The sequence below is a fragment of the Rhyacophila brunnea genome, unplaced genomic scaffold (genome assembly GCF_057557595.1).
Source record: "Rhyacophila brunnea isolate RB1 unplaced genomic scaffold, BYU_Rbru_1.0 scaffold_22, whole genome shotgun sequence".
In the NCBI taxonomy this organism is placed as follows: Eukaryota; Metazoa; Arthropoda; class Insecta; order Trichoptera; family Rhyacophilidae; genus Rhyacophila; species Rhyacophila brunnea.
The window spans coordinates 35,931,569-35,946,781 of NW_028232882.1; the positions used below are offsets into that span (position 1 = coordinate 35,931,569).

At 34.9% G+C, this 15,213-nt stretch overlaps 1 protein-coding gene across 1 annotated transcript in view; it reads right to left on the minus strand.

The window, feature by feature from the left end:
- The window catches only part of su(r) (dihydropyrimidine dehydrogenase su(r)), a 39,843-nt gene extending 24,884 nt beyond the window's left edge, over positions 1–14,959 (minus strand). Inside the window, exons 1-3 of the mRNA XM_085949785.1 lie at positions 14,581–14,959; positions 4,491–4,601; positions 2,171–2,341 (exon numbers count right to left, since the gene is read on the minus strand). Coding sequence (XP_085805911.1) covers positions 2,171–2,341; positions 4,491–4,601; positions 14,581–14,619 — 321 coding nt within the window. The 5' untranslated portion in view covers positions 14,620–14,959. The remainder of the gene's footprint in view (positions 1–2,170; positions 2,342–4,490; positions 4,602–14,580) is intronic.
- Between the last annotated feature and the right edge of the window lie 254 nt (positions 14,960–15,213).

Genomic DNA, 15,213 nt, shown 5'->3' on the forward strand with positions numbered 1-15,213 from the left:
CCGCTGGATTGACGAACTGGTAAAGTTCGGCGGAAATACGTGGCACCGAACGACACAAGATCGAGAGAGTTGGAAGAAGCCTTCATCCAGCAGTGGATTGACCCCGGCTGATGATGATGATATAAAGAACGTCCAACATCTTTGGGTCGTATAGTACTTAGATAAAATTCATGTCTAAATAAAACATGGTTCTTGTCACTTTACAGGAAGCCAGCAGTAAACAAATTTTGAAAATGGCCGATATACTGGATTATTTGTTAGGTTAGGTTAAGTTAGGCCAAAATCGGCTATGAAAATGCTCCACGAACAACGCGTAATTTTTTCATCTCGAAGCTATAGAGATGACCGTATAGTATACGTTCATCTCTTTCCGATAAGAAAGCTCATGGCGAAATGTGCTACGGTGAAATGTAATACACCCGATCCTCTTTATGCACGGGGGATACGTACCAAAGACTGCCGTGTAAAAAAAGATAAGGTGCCCATACAAAAATGGTAGATAGGTTCCATTACTTAAAATCAACTCAAAATACGAAATTCTTGAACTCAAAAACAAATCGAATTTATTTATACTTACATAAAAATATTTATTCATAAAAATACAGTTTTCGATTTAAATTAAATTTAGCAAGAGAAATATATTCATTCAGTGTCGCTACTTGACAATACACTTGCCCGTTTATGCTGTTTTTCGCTGGCGAAAAATCACTCTCATTGCTGGAAATATTTAATGACGCTGACGCCGAAGCATACGGCGTGTCTCTCGTATCGAACCCGAAGTGACTGACTAGTGGCGCCATGTATGTATGTTTGGGTGGCATCCGGTGACAACATATGTACAGCGACAATAGTGGCGTGCGGTCCATTGCAACGCAACTTTTTGATAAATATGTACAAGCATAGGTATTTTTATTCTTTTTAGTATTTTTAAACGGTGTTAAAGCAAAAAATCAATGAAAATTTAAAATAATTGGTACTTTTAGTCAACACTCCTTGGGTGGTATACTTGTGAATTTTTATTTCACAAATATACAGCGTGCATATTATGATAAATGATAATAAATACATAATAAATAATTATTATTTCTTTATACTCTTCCACATCACTTACGATTTCCGATGTTCACTCATGTTGACAAATAAATTTCAATTACGAGACTGACCACAGCATCCTACTCAATTTTACATTACATTTCTAAATAAAAAATAAAACCAACAGATGAATAGATTACGCTTGCGATGATATCCTCACATGACCTTTTGGTTATCAGCTGAACAATTTTTATACTATTGACATTTTATTATCTTGTAGGTACCGACAAATAGGGTGAATAGTTGAGACAATTCGGTCTCATAATGTTGTATAAATATGAAACGATTATTGTACTCAAAGCGTGCCAAATATGATGTTATTTTCCAATGTGTGTTTTATCCAACGCAAGGACTTAACTCATCGGGTTCTTGCGTTGGATCAAACATACATTCCGATCTGTAGACAGTGACGTCCCTAGACAGAATGCCGCCCCTATGCAGTGCCAAAATGCCGATCCATTTTGTATACAGTATTATTTATCATCCTTTCATGACTCCATTATATAAGAAATGTGTTGTATGGATACACTATTAACAAAATATATACGACTAAACATACCAAATTAAATTTATAAATATTTTTAATTAATAACTTAATAAGTCAGATTTTAATTATTAACAAAGCTGAACGTGTCATTTATTGTCACCAACGACATCAAAGGGCAACGGAAGTAAACTAGACATCGCGAACACGACAAAAAATTACAGTCCTGTTAAACCTTTTATGTTAATTAATACACTTTGTTTCCAACCAGTGAGCTGATTTTTAATGGAAGGTTATTTTCGTTATTATTAAATTTAGTTAATAATAACGAAATAATAAAATATACTAAATGATTCTCCTCTATTTGCCGCCCTTCGAGTAACTGCCGCCCCCAAGCGACACTCAATCTGCCTACCCCCACGGGACGTCACTGTCTGTAGAGGTCCATATACTCAGCTTGCGAGAGAAAGTGGTTGCCATCTACTTGATAAATTAAATTCGAACATTTTATGACGAACTACCTAACGTCAGGTAAACACTGAACACTCCACCATAAAGTGGATTCAAATAATAATATAATAATGAATGCTCCACCTTATTGGCGATGCTAGTGATGAAACTCTTGACGTCGAGTTGAGTGGGACAGGACTTCTGGCAAGGGGCGTCGGCGCATTTCAGGCATCGGGACGCTTCTTTGAGAGCTCCGCGCTCGGACAGCGTGGTGTGCTTTATATCGCGGAAGTCATTCGTCAACGTGTTGCAATCCTGGCGATTAAAATACAATTAAATTAAAATATTCTTGTGGGTGAAGGACATATTATTCTCTGTAATTGCTGAAAGCACAGTTGGAAACACCAAGAAACACAGATATGTCGAAGAATAAATAATAAAAATTTACCAAAGATGTCAGAACAAGAAAGATACCTCATAAGGCCCTGGCAGAAGAAGAATGTGGATGAATTAATTCAAGGACTTAGCAAATGGTTTGAGGTTAGGTTAGGTTAGGTCATCGTCGTCATCTCTATTTTAAAGTTTATAATTATTTTCCTTTTGACACCTTCTCAAACGAGTATTTTCCGACTAACTTTCTTCAAGGCATGCTCGCCTCTCATTCTCTTGAAGCTCATAGGTCACTTCTGCTCTTAAAGCATTTTTCCCTGCTCTCACGTGGTATCATTTTCAATCCCGATATTCTAGAAAATTTAAATTTTTACACACCCGTCAATTACATGCGTGGTCGCAGCCATGACCTATTTTGGATTAAAGCTGTTTCCTCATGTCAGGCTCACCAGGCACCAATAGCGAGGGCTGTGCGGTTGGTCAATGCACTCCCTAGAGATGTAGATATTTTTGGCGATCCATTATATATTCTGTTTTTTAAATTCTATTTTATTGTTTAATTTGTACTTTTTGAATCATTGTTGTTTTCTTAAATTTTATTTCTTTTGTATAAAACTATTTTTGCTTTCTTTTTTTCCTCCACTTTGTTTTTTCTGATTTTCCTAACTGATTACTTGTAATTTTTATTCTAAATGTCATGTTGTGAACGTCCTGAATTAATAATTTGTTATGTACTCAACGTGTCTTTTTCAAATAAATAAATAAATAAATAAATAAATGAAGGCCAAAATCATGAGCGACGTCCAACCATGCATATGTCACAGAAAGTAAAACAATGATTGACTCTCTGCGAAACAAGCTTTTGAGACATTTAATGGTTTTTATTGGAATATTATGCCTTTATGATCTCTTAAGACTTTTGCCGTCCTTTAAATCCTGCCGCCCGGAGTCACAGAGAGATTCCTTACCGCTGTTTTAGGAGAGGACCAAAAGTCAATTTATTGTTCAGTGCGTGCGTACCACTTGTTTTCATGTATAGCTGTGAGACATATTATAATCCAGGTCAAAATGCATGGGTCTTGGCTTTTAAGTTCTGCGAAACGATGTCTCCACCAAATCATATGAGTGTAAAGGTAAGACAGCATCAGATACACTCGAGTCTGTGAGCAGACAGGACTGTGAAAACGAAGATGCGCTCCAATGCGTGTAACATGTACTCTGGATCAGGGAAAGATTTACATTTGAAGAGGACCTCGGCCGATACGTAGTGGGGCCTCCAAAACGTAATTTAAAGAAATGTTGATCAAGCGGTTTTCATGAGTTTTTTCACCTGGGGTCCAGGGCTATAGTATATTAAACCCTATGGTAAATGCGTCCCTGCTCCTGATGCTGCCTGACAGTGCAAAACTTTCCGTCCTCGTGGTAAAACCCTATAAGGTCCGTCATCGTGGCCGATCCTTCCTCATGGTGTAACGAGACTATGAAAACGACCGACATGTCCCATGCTGGCATCACAATATGAGGAATGGGATGTGGTGTTGGACCGAGAAAAATAGCAGGACCGTATCATTGCCCTCCAAGGAAAGTACCAAAACAGCATTATCATCTTCTTACTACCCCCTGTAAAAGACGTTCAGGTAATGGGCTTTCTCGCGCACCTGTGCCAAGTGTAGATTATTTTTTAGAATTACTAATAACCATATCCATGATTTTTCGAACAAAGTGGTTGTTAGTAATTTTGAACAATCACAAACACCCAGGCTTTGAGAAAAACACATAAATATTGTGTCCTCACCGGGAATCGAACCCAGAACTCTCGTGTGGAAGGCCAGCGCCTTATGCACTGTACCATGAGAGCCGCCTAGTAAGGTATAATATGGTTATCTTTATTTGTTTAGTAAAAAAAGTATTGCACGTTTCTAAGTATCATTACCCAATAAGTACCATTATGATATGTTTTTAAGCTCACTTTTTGGCTCACTTATTAAAAATGTGCTCCAGAATAGGTTGGAAACCGCTGGGCATAATATATTAATAGCCGTGATAATAATTTGTTTATCTTAACATAGCTTACCCCACATTTACGATCTGCATTGCGTTTCCAATGTTGCTTATTAGATTTTGTGAATGATGTAGGCACGAGGCTGGAATACTTGGTCACTCTCGGGTTTAGTTTTAGTAAATTCTGAAAAAATATAAATATTTATTTTTTAATTAATTAAATAATCACAAGGTAATTTTATAGATACCCATCTAAATTCCCTTCTTTAGATTAAAAAAAAAACATTAATAAAAGCTGTACACACACAAGTTGACAATATCATAAAAACGACAACTTGGCTCGGTTTGTCCATTAAATCTCGGAAACGTAATAAAAATGAACCAATTACATCAATTTAACGTAAAATAAATTTTGACAAGCACCTAGTACAGTGGTCGGCAAACCGCGGCTCTCGGGCCGCATGTGGCTCTTTGGTCCCTTGAATGCGGCTCTGTTTCATATGATCAGTTAAAAAATAACGTTTGCTGTTCTTTCCCTTTTCGGTTCTCCATATTATTCATACGAACAATCTTTTTCAAGCATGAATCTTATCAAGAGTAAATTGAGATGAGAGATAAATCTCCAAGGCCATTGTTCACATTAAATGTTTGTCAGGCATTGTCATGATTTAATTTTATGGATACCTCACATACAATTTAATTTTTATCAATAAATAAGATCATTGTTATCAAGTTTTATTCAATGTACCTATAGTTTAATCAAGACTTAAAACTTTAATTAAAGTTTATTAAGTTAATAAACAGTGTACCTACCTATATAGCTTAAGTTTAAGAAATTTGGCTCTCAAAAGAAATCTCAATCGTTGTACTCGGCTTGTATTTGGCTCTGTTGACTAATTAGTTTGCCGACCACTGACCTAGTAGATAGTGTTTCAATATTTTATGAGGTTGCTAACTTTTCCCTTTATACGCGACTATTTTTTTCAAGATGTTTGCATATATTTTGACACACTTTTATAAAAGGTTCGCCATCCCTTGCATAGGTAATCTCTCGAGTCTCGATCAGGTTGCCAACTGTCCAGGGGCGGTTCTACCTTAAGGGTTCGTAGGGACCATCCCCACATTGAAATCATGTTAAAAATACACGTCCGATATTTTTATCATTGTCGTAATATACCTACTTAATTGCATGATTAAAATGAACTGCTTAATTTATTTTATCCATCCATCTTCTAAGCCCGTCGCAATTCTAAAGAGATATGTATTATTATTATGCAATTAAATAAAGCAGTGATTATAAATTATGTAATAACATAATGATGATTATGCGGTATTAAAAAAAAATACGCTCTATTTCACGGTGACACCATTAGTACCATTACACATTAAGAAAGCCATGGCGTCTATTTTTCGCCGACCGGGATGACTCAGTCCCATCCCGTCGCTGCGGTACAAATCTCATTCTACAAATTTAATGATGTGAATGCATTAGCGTTAGTATACGCATAATGGCGAGCGAATCAAATAACCCCTAGGTGAGTAAAAACGCTCTTTGTATGTCGTTGTTCAAAAGTGTAAACAAAGTCTATAATAATAATAATTAATAATTAAGTTAATATTTTAAGCACGCTTTTTAGGTGTGATTTGTGACGATAAACATAAATTATTTATTCTGAAAAATTACTCATTTCCCATCAATAAAATCATCTTGTTATAAGTAGCTTGGTACATAATAAATACAATATGAGAAAGTAGGTAGGAATGTAGGTATAATTAATGGCCAAACCCCACCACCTAGAAAGCCGTTGAGCCGCCACTACAACTGTCATTTATAAAAATGCTAGATTTTTTATCAAAAATGTCTAGAAACTATATTGTACTGCCACTTTAAAGAAATGAGACAATAATTTTCAATATGTTTTGTGCGAACAAGACAATTTAATAATATATTGAAGGATAATATTAATTGTTTCGCAACTAATAAATACCTAGACCATACAACCTAGACCTAATCAGACACGAAATTTTTATTCATTTAAATACCGTATGTTATATTAATTATTAATAATTTATCAGTGAAATAAAATATATACAAGAGGAAAGCATGTGGGTTTACAAAGTTTGCGGTGTCAAAAATTCTAGATTTAATGCCATATGCCAGATGCGTATTTTGTAAGCTCGACACTTATTCAGAAAGTCTCGATATCTACGATTCGGTATTCATGGCGTATTGCAATTTAATACATCAAAGTTTTTAAAACCAGTGTTAAAACGAAATTATAAATAATGTGGATACCACGTAATAATCCAATGCATAAATGCATAATGCATTGCTTACTGATGACAGTGCTGAAGTAAGTAGGTACCAGTGGCGAAGGGTGGAGGTAGGCTGTTAAGATCTGCCATAAACAGTGCACATTATTTTTTTTCATACATACATATTTGTTTTCATTGAAATAAGACTACAATTTAAAGATAGTGTTGGTTAGTTTTTTAAAATTCAATTAAACCCTGAGAAACCAAGCCATAATAGATAATAGTCAAAAAATACATGTCTATCTATAAAATATCTAAAATTATGCAATTAAATCATACATAACTTTGAATATTTTATAAATAGAATAATATTTTTTATTTATTATAGTTTGGTTTAGGCAGGGCTTAATGAATTAAAAAAATTAACCAAAAATATGTGTAATATGTATTTTTAATCCAACAAAAACAAATAACTATGAATGAAACAGTGTGTACAATTTTGTCGTATTGCCCAAATTAGACCAAAACTATTATGGTTTCGTTTAGGCATGGTTTAATTGATTTTTAAAAACCAACTAACACCATCTGTAAATTGTAGTCTTAGTTCAATAAAAACAAATACATATGACTAAAAAAGTTTAGTATGCACTATTTATAGCGATTCTTAACAGCCTACCTCCACCCTTCGCCACTGGTAGGTACCTACCATTGACGTCCCATGGGGGTAGGCAGATTGAGCGTCGCTTGGGGGTGGCAGTTACTCGATGGGCGGCAAATCGAGGAAAATCATTTAGAATATATAGAAATAGCTAAGTACCTTAACTTAGTAACAACGAAAATATCTTTCTATTAAAAAAATCAGCTCACTGGTTTTGTCGGGTTCGCGATATCTAGTTTACTTCCGTTGCTCTTCGACGACCTTGGTGACGAGAAACGACACGTGCAGATTTGCGAATAATAAAATTACTCTGATATTTGGTTAGTAATGTATCCATACAACACAGTTCTTAGATTTTGGACTCATGAAAGGATGATAAAAATTATGTATGAACAAATGAGGCGGCATTTTGGCGCTACTTAGAGGCGGCATTTTATCTAGGGACGTCACTGGTACCTACCTACCAGTGTACAATATCTTCAAAGTACAGAGAGAAAGAATTATAGTATTGAGCCTCCAAAATGATACTATTTCGGCAAAAAATATAGTACGCGTTGAATGACGAATATTTTTCTGCATTTTCAAAAAATTCCGCGTAAAATAATTACGTACCGTTTTTTTTAGACAAAAGGGCTTTTTTTTTAGTTTTCCCAGGTTACTTTAGCGATATTTTTCATCTATTGCCAACTTTTTTTCTGATTTTAAAAAAAAATGGAGAACCTGGAAAAAATTACTCGAAAAACGTAAAAAAACCCTAGACTTCGGTTTAAAATAAAATTTCTTGAATTCGTCGGAAGCGGTAATTACCTAAATAAAAGGAGAGAAACAAAGAAACCTATACATTTTCAACATATTATGACAATGCGTACTATATTTTTTTTTGCCAAAACACTATAATTTCTTGGACCGCGTGCTATAATTCGGTGACAAAAAGATGGCAACACTGCTACGTACATAATGTTTGCAATTTTATCAAGCGGCCTTGAGATAAATTTTATGTTTGTTTATATGTTTATAATGTAAGAACAAAGACGCAGATGCTATGCTATGCTACCTAGTTAGCTAACTGATAAACAAAGTTTTTTGAAAATAATGACGATTCTCTCTCATCTATACGATAAAGCACAAAGTTTGTCCGGGATCAGTGATGCCAACCGTATTATAGAGTTATAGTGCAATACTATAATTTTAATTCTGTGAAAAATGTAAAATACTATAATTTTACGCCAAATATGCCAAAATGCTATAATTTTACAGGATTCAAGACGACCAATGTTCCTCTACTATATATTTTTTAGAAATACTATAATTTTTACACCTTTGTACTATAATCAGCATAGAAAAAGATCGCAACACTGTCCGGGATTCAAAAACTCCGAATCGATGGACTATAGATATAGAGCGCTGAATTTTTACTGAAGATTCCTTGGCCAAAATTAGGCTGAACAACGCACGAAAAATAACACGACTTGGTGGCTTAATTCACGAGATAAGATCATTTGAAGTTGCTCACACATTATCATCTACAGAAGAACAAACAAAATGGAATTAAAGTAGGTAGAGGGTAGAGTACTTATACGTTTTATAACTTTACACTTTTTTGCACCTTTTACTAGGTACACTGATACGCCTCTTTTTCTGATTACTTCGTATAAAATTAGATCATTAGATATTCACTTGTATTAGGTAATGAATAAGTAATTATAAGTATATATTATATAAATATTACATCGTTTCATCCTAGATCCGGGGTGCAAAGTCATAAAGCGTATACTCTACTTATAACATCATTTCACCCAAAATCTTCTCGATGATTTAACATAATCCTCAAATCATTTTGAGATTATGGGCTGGCAGGTTTACCAATTCGATGAGTTGGATGAACGATTAGGTGAGTGGTAGAAACTATTGCTAGCCACTTCAGCAGGGTTATTCTAAATAGTTAAATACGGTAACGGTTTATTCAGTGATGTCCCTAGACAAAATGCTGCCCTTAGGCAGAGCCAAAATGCCGCCCCATTTTTTATACAGTATTTTTATAATCTTTTCATGACTGCAATGTCTAAGAAATGTGTTGTTTGGATACATTACTAACAAAATATATAAGTAAGTACCACTAAAATATACAAAATTAAATTTATAAATATTATTTTCCCCAAATGTAGGGATTTTTGACGTTGTTGGTAATGTGCAATGTCACAGTGGCTGTCTTCTTCATATTTGGCAATATTTGTGATGATATTTTTAGCCTGAGATCTAAAAGGTTTAGGCATTATCGGAGCGACTCTTCGATAACGCAACTTCCGTGCGGACTGGTTAATAAGTCAGACTATAATTATTCGCAAATATGCACGTGTCGGTTACGGTCACCAAGGACGCCGAAAAGCAACGGAAGTAAACTAGATATCGCGAACCATATACAAAAGATACAGTCCCGTTAAACCTTTTATGCTAATTAATACATTTTGTTTCCAACCAGTGAGCTGAAATTTTTAATGGAAAGATATTCTCGTTGTTACTAAGTTTAGGTAGCTATTTCTATATATAGGTACCAAATGATTCTCCTCGATTTGCCGCCCTTCGAGTGACTGCCGCCCCCAAGCGACGCTCAATCTGCCTACCCCCCGGGACGTTAATGGGTTTATTGCTCTAAAATAACCCGAATATCAGATCAATTCCATAAACAAAGCGGTTATAACACTGCACAGAGTCTGGAAGTGCATCTGATTAGAATCAAGTAAGACGTGGTAAATGTGTTATTATACTAAACGACATTTTGACAGCTCGCGGTTAACGCGTTCATGGGCGGCCGTATTAAAAAATATCACGCCTGACAGTTAACTTTCGGGGATAATTAACTGCCTGCATAATATGACATATTATCATATTTTATGACTTTGTCCTCTACGTAAGTATACAATGGGCACTGGTATCTTACAGGAAAGTGGAAGATGTTAAAGGTCACTCCAATTCATTAGAGTAGTAGGTATGTATCTACCTATTAACCAATTAGTGGATGAGTGTGCCAGCTGTTCTTCAGGCAGTTTCTTAAATTTTAGAACAAAAGTAGACGCAGTTTGAATACCTACTACTGGGATAATCCAGAGGTTTTCAAAGTATGATTCACATGGGCGACGCAGGATATTAAAAAATAAAATACACCAGGCAATATTACTTTGGTGCGCTAGTGCGGTACTTCTCAAACTAGGGGACGCGACTCCCTAGGGAGCCGCGAAATATTTCAGTACTTATTTGAAAAAACAAAATCACTAGGCGATACCTGATACAAATCAGTCAAAATCTCGAGGTCGAATCATTCTCTTCAGGATAAAGATATCAACATTTTAATTCTGAACATCAAACTTCAAGCTTTCCAAAAAAACTTTTTTCGTGGTCAAAAGGTAGGTATTAATCAAGGATGCACAGACATGTTTTCATGCTTGAATGGGTTTCTTACCACCAATATTACACCAACTAGCCTATATTCTGACTTCAGTTCACAATAATACATATTATATAGCCTATTGAAAATGATAGTGAGTTAGACATCTGATAACAGTGATTAAACTGATTACCCAAGTATATATCTATACATAACATTATGAATGGCATGTTGGACAATGTTTGTTTTAATGCAGTGTATGCTTACATCCATTGCGATAAGTATGTGATAGTCTGCCAACAGTGATGATAACTGAAAACGTACTATGGCATAATGATGCCAACATATACAAGGAGTGCAATGCACTTGGCTAAATAATATAATGTTATATAGCAGCTATCATTGCAGTGGCGGATTTAGGACGTAGAGTCTCGATGCACTGACTGATTTTGAGGTCCCTCACGATAAAAAATTAATTGCAACTACGAACCTAGGTACTGTCATTTCCCTCCATTTTGGAAAGTGAAAACATGCATGCTTCGTTGTATGGATTTTCGTCTGGATTCGGGACTTGGAGGTGAACAAATAACACACCGGAATTTTGTTGGAAACGGCAAGGTATATTTACGTTAATATATTCTAAAGGTTACATTTTTACACAAATTCTTTTCAATTTATGGTTTTGTCGGATAGCGAGGTTAACACTGCTTACTGCGTTGCTGTCAAAAATCTTCTCCCGCTAAAACAAACGGTCGCTTACGAGCCGTACAAATGCGGCGTTGCCATTCAATTTTTTTTTTAACGTCATTCAGACAACGTTGCCGGTCAGATATTTAACATTATTTAATTATTTTCGCAATCAACCCTTACTATTTGTTGATTTGATATCGATTTGGGCCTCTCCAGATTCACAAAGACATCCCCAAATGGGGGCCATTTGGGAATGTAACAGTACCTATACCTATAAAAAGTAACAATGTATCTTTTCTGGTATTCAAATATTATTGAAAATTAAAGTGATGACTGATGACGTTATAGTACGAATCTGTTATAGGCCCTTTTGCTGTTAGTTGCAGGGATTTTGTTATGTTTTGGTAATATTTTATGGGTACCCAATTCGTGAAAATTACGCATTTTTAAAATCTTCTGATGAATTGATTGCATTATCTGCATCAAAATCATCACAGTGTCATTGTACCTAGGTAATTACTATGTACTATTTCATTATGTTACCTTATCTTTTCTAATAATAATATGTTTCATTACATTCTGTGAACGGTATAAGCTAGTAATTTTTAATGTCAAGGTACGTACTTAAATAAATAAATTTTAATTAGAGAAAAAAGATCATTAGTCTACAAGTTTACATAGTACCTATGTCATTAGATTACATTCATCGAATATGTGGATATGGCGTATGCAAATGCTTTTTGTGTTCCAACCTGTTCCAACTTTATAGTACCTACATACCGTTTCTTTATATAGTTTTTATTTTCAAGAAATTCAATGAATCTTATTAAAACATTAACACGTTTCCATCTGGGCCCAAGCCCGGTTTAAAGTAAATATTTACCATTGATGTCTGTTTTACCGGTCTCAATTCATTCGGCTCCTATCAGTTTATCGATAATAAATTATAAACAATTTCGTTTTTTGTTAAATATGCATTTAAATACCACGGTAATTTGATAGGTACTGTCATAAAATACCTCAGTATTTTATACCGTTTTTTGGAGTTTTGTTAAAATAATGATATCTTTCATAAAAATAACAATAATGTTACAATTATTATTCTGGTATTTTATTCATAAAATGAATTCCCTCAGTGAATAGGTACTACCTACCATGACCCCCACATCCTGAATCGGGCCCGCATACCAGGATCATTGGCGGGCCCCCTTACATATCGCTAAGGTTAAAGGCAATCCGATGCTTTACAGTGGCGTTTTGCAAATAGTGTTCGACGTCAAATAAAATTCAGTGGAGATTTTTTAACACACAACAGCTAAAAATTGCGTTGCACAACCATGTATTTTAAAATGGGAATAAACCTGAAGGAAAATAGACTTTTTTTCCAGAGCGTTGGAGCGGAGCTCGGAGCAGGAGCGGAGCCGGAGTACCGGAAATTTGTAGTGCTCCACTGCTCCGGATGTTTTTTTTTTATTATTAAATTTTCCCGTACGCCACTGCTTATCGCCCACAGCACACTTTTTCTAAATTTCACATAGGTCTTTTAATATTTCTACGGATACGTACCAAAATTTTCGTAACACCAATGACAAAGATAGACAAAAACATTAAGGGATGGGATGCTAAAAAATTTGAAGAAGCAATTCATTTTTCCATATCCACTCCTAATCACTACTCTTGCATTTTACTCCCAGTTTACTGGCTCACGATTTTTTTCAAGTTCAAATTAACAGCGAATTACTTAATTTTCTTTTTCACTGTAATTCAAAACTAGAACTAGTGGGTGACGTAATAATATTGGAGAAACCTGTCTGAGGGCACGTTCAATTATTTATTTATTTACTTATTTATTTAGAAAGAATAGTATTATACATGGCTCGAAATGGACCGGAGCGCCGTTCCTGTCGTTCAAATCGGTAAAATTATCGCTCCGTCTCATGGAAAAAAATAATTTGACCGTCTGAGCTGGATAGGCCATATAATAGAAAATCTAACATACTTATTTTTATGAAATTCCCAAAAAAATGATAACTATGTCTTCTAACTATGCTAACTATGTATTGTTCTTCAGAAAACTGTCGTGCGCTCCGGTTCGTAAACTTTTCCATTTCGAGCGCTGGATTATAACATTACAGAGATTGGCCAATGGGCCATAAAACATAATAAATACAATTATACAAAAATTATTTAAATACAAATAAAATCGTTGTAAATATTAAAGTAAAATGATAAAAATAATTACACATTTTATCTATTTAACACATCCACGAATATTATATAGTTTTAAAAAATCAAACTTTATGGTGCCATCAAACAGGCTAATCGCACGATACACAGCATCATGAAACATGACACCCGTCCTGCGATGGGGTATCGTGAAGATCGCAGATTTGCGAGTGATATTGGTGGGAACATGAAAATTAATATTAGGCAATATAGACGGATTGTAAATGAACCCACTAAGAACTAAATAGAATTGCTTTAAAAGAGCAATAATAACTCTTCGTGTGGACAAGGATTGTATTGATACCTAGCATCATGGCCCTCACACCTGAATCGGGCCCCTAGGCCAGGGTCTTTGGTAACCCCCCTACCTATCACTAATATTAAAGGCAGTATGGCGCTCTACAGTAACTTTTTCCAAATGGTGTTCGAGGTAAAATTAAGAGTAGGTATTTATCAAGTATATTTTTAGTGGATTTTTTAATACATCCACCAGAATTATTGAATTGTCACACATGAATAATTGCATCGCATAACTACATGATTTAAAATCATAATAAACATTAATATTATAAATAAATTAGCGCCGCAGGCGACTTTTTTACTATTAGGGTCAATTTGTGTTGTGTGTTTATCTAACATATCTGATTGATCCACCACACCGGGTCCCTCCTGAGCCCGGGCCCCCAGGCTAGAGCCCTGTCAGCCCCCTCCTTGTGGGGGCCATGCCTAACATACGCAGAAGAATACGAGAAATTCGTCGAAATTCCCGGATCGCCAAAGTCACTACACCACTGAGTTTCAAAACTAGGAATGTGTGTAGGTATTTGCTTTAAAACAGAGTTTAACAAATCTATTTTGGGGCGTTTTTATTAGGCACTTGCCTAGCATCAACAAACACGTGCAAAACACAATAATATTATTATGTAAATTAATTGTAAAGTATGTACTTACTTCGATATCAGGAAGTTCCCTGCTCACAGAACATGCCATGATTTCGCGTACGATTTGCACGTATTCAAACGAGTTTTTTTTATTATTTACCAAAAACGACCTTGATATCTATCGTAAAACGATAATATTTTTAAAAACGTATTAATTATGTCCACCAATTTATCTCAATATTCCAAAAAATAAAAGTCTATATGTTCACTTACGAAGGCATTTAATTGTATTTAATTGAAGCAATTAAAACTCGGTAGGTAGTACGTTAAATAATAATTATTATATATCGATATTTGTTTTATTAATTTGGTAAATATTGATAAATGATTTCTTGACCGTTAGTTTGTAGCAGAAAGCGGTGTTATACACTGACAACAACTCACTGACTGAACTCTAAACTAAAGTGAATATACGAATGTCGTTGTATAAAATATAAATCTGAATAAATTATCAAGTAAAGCTCTGCCTCTCAAACCTTTACGTGTCACAGCGTATTATTCAAATTATAAAATGTCCATACACTAACACATTATTACTATTCTGTCATATTTTTAACCATCATTATGGTAAATGTACTTACTCTAAATAAATTAATTCAACGATTTACATACCTACGATAGTCGCAAATACTATTTTTGCGCC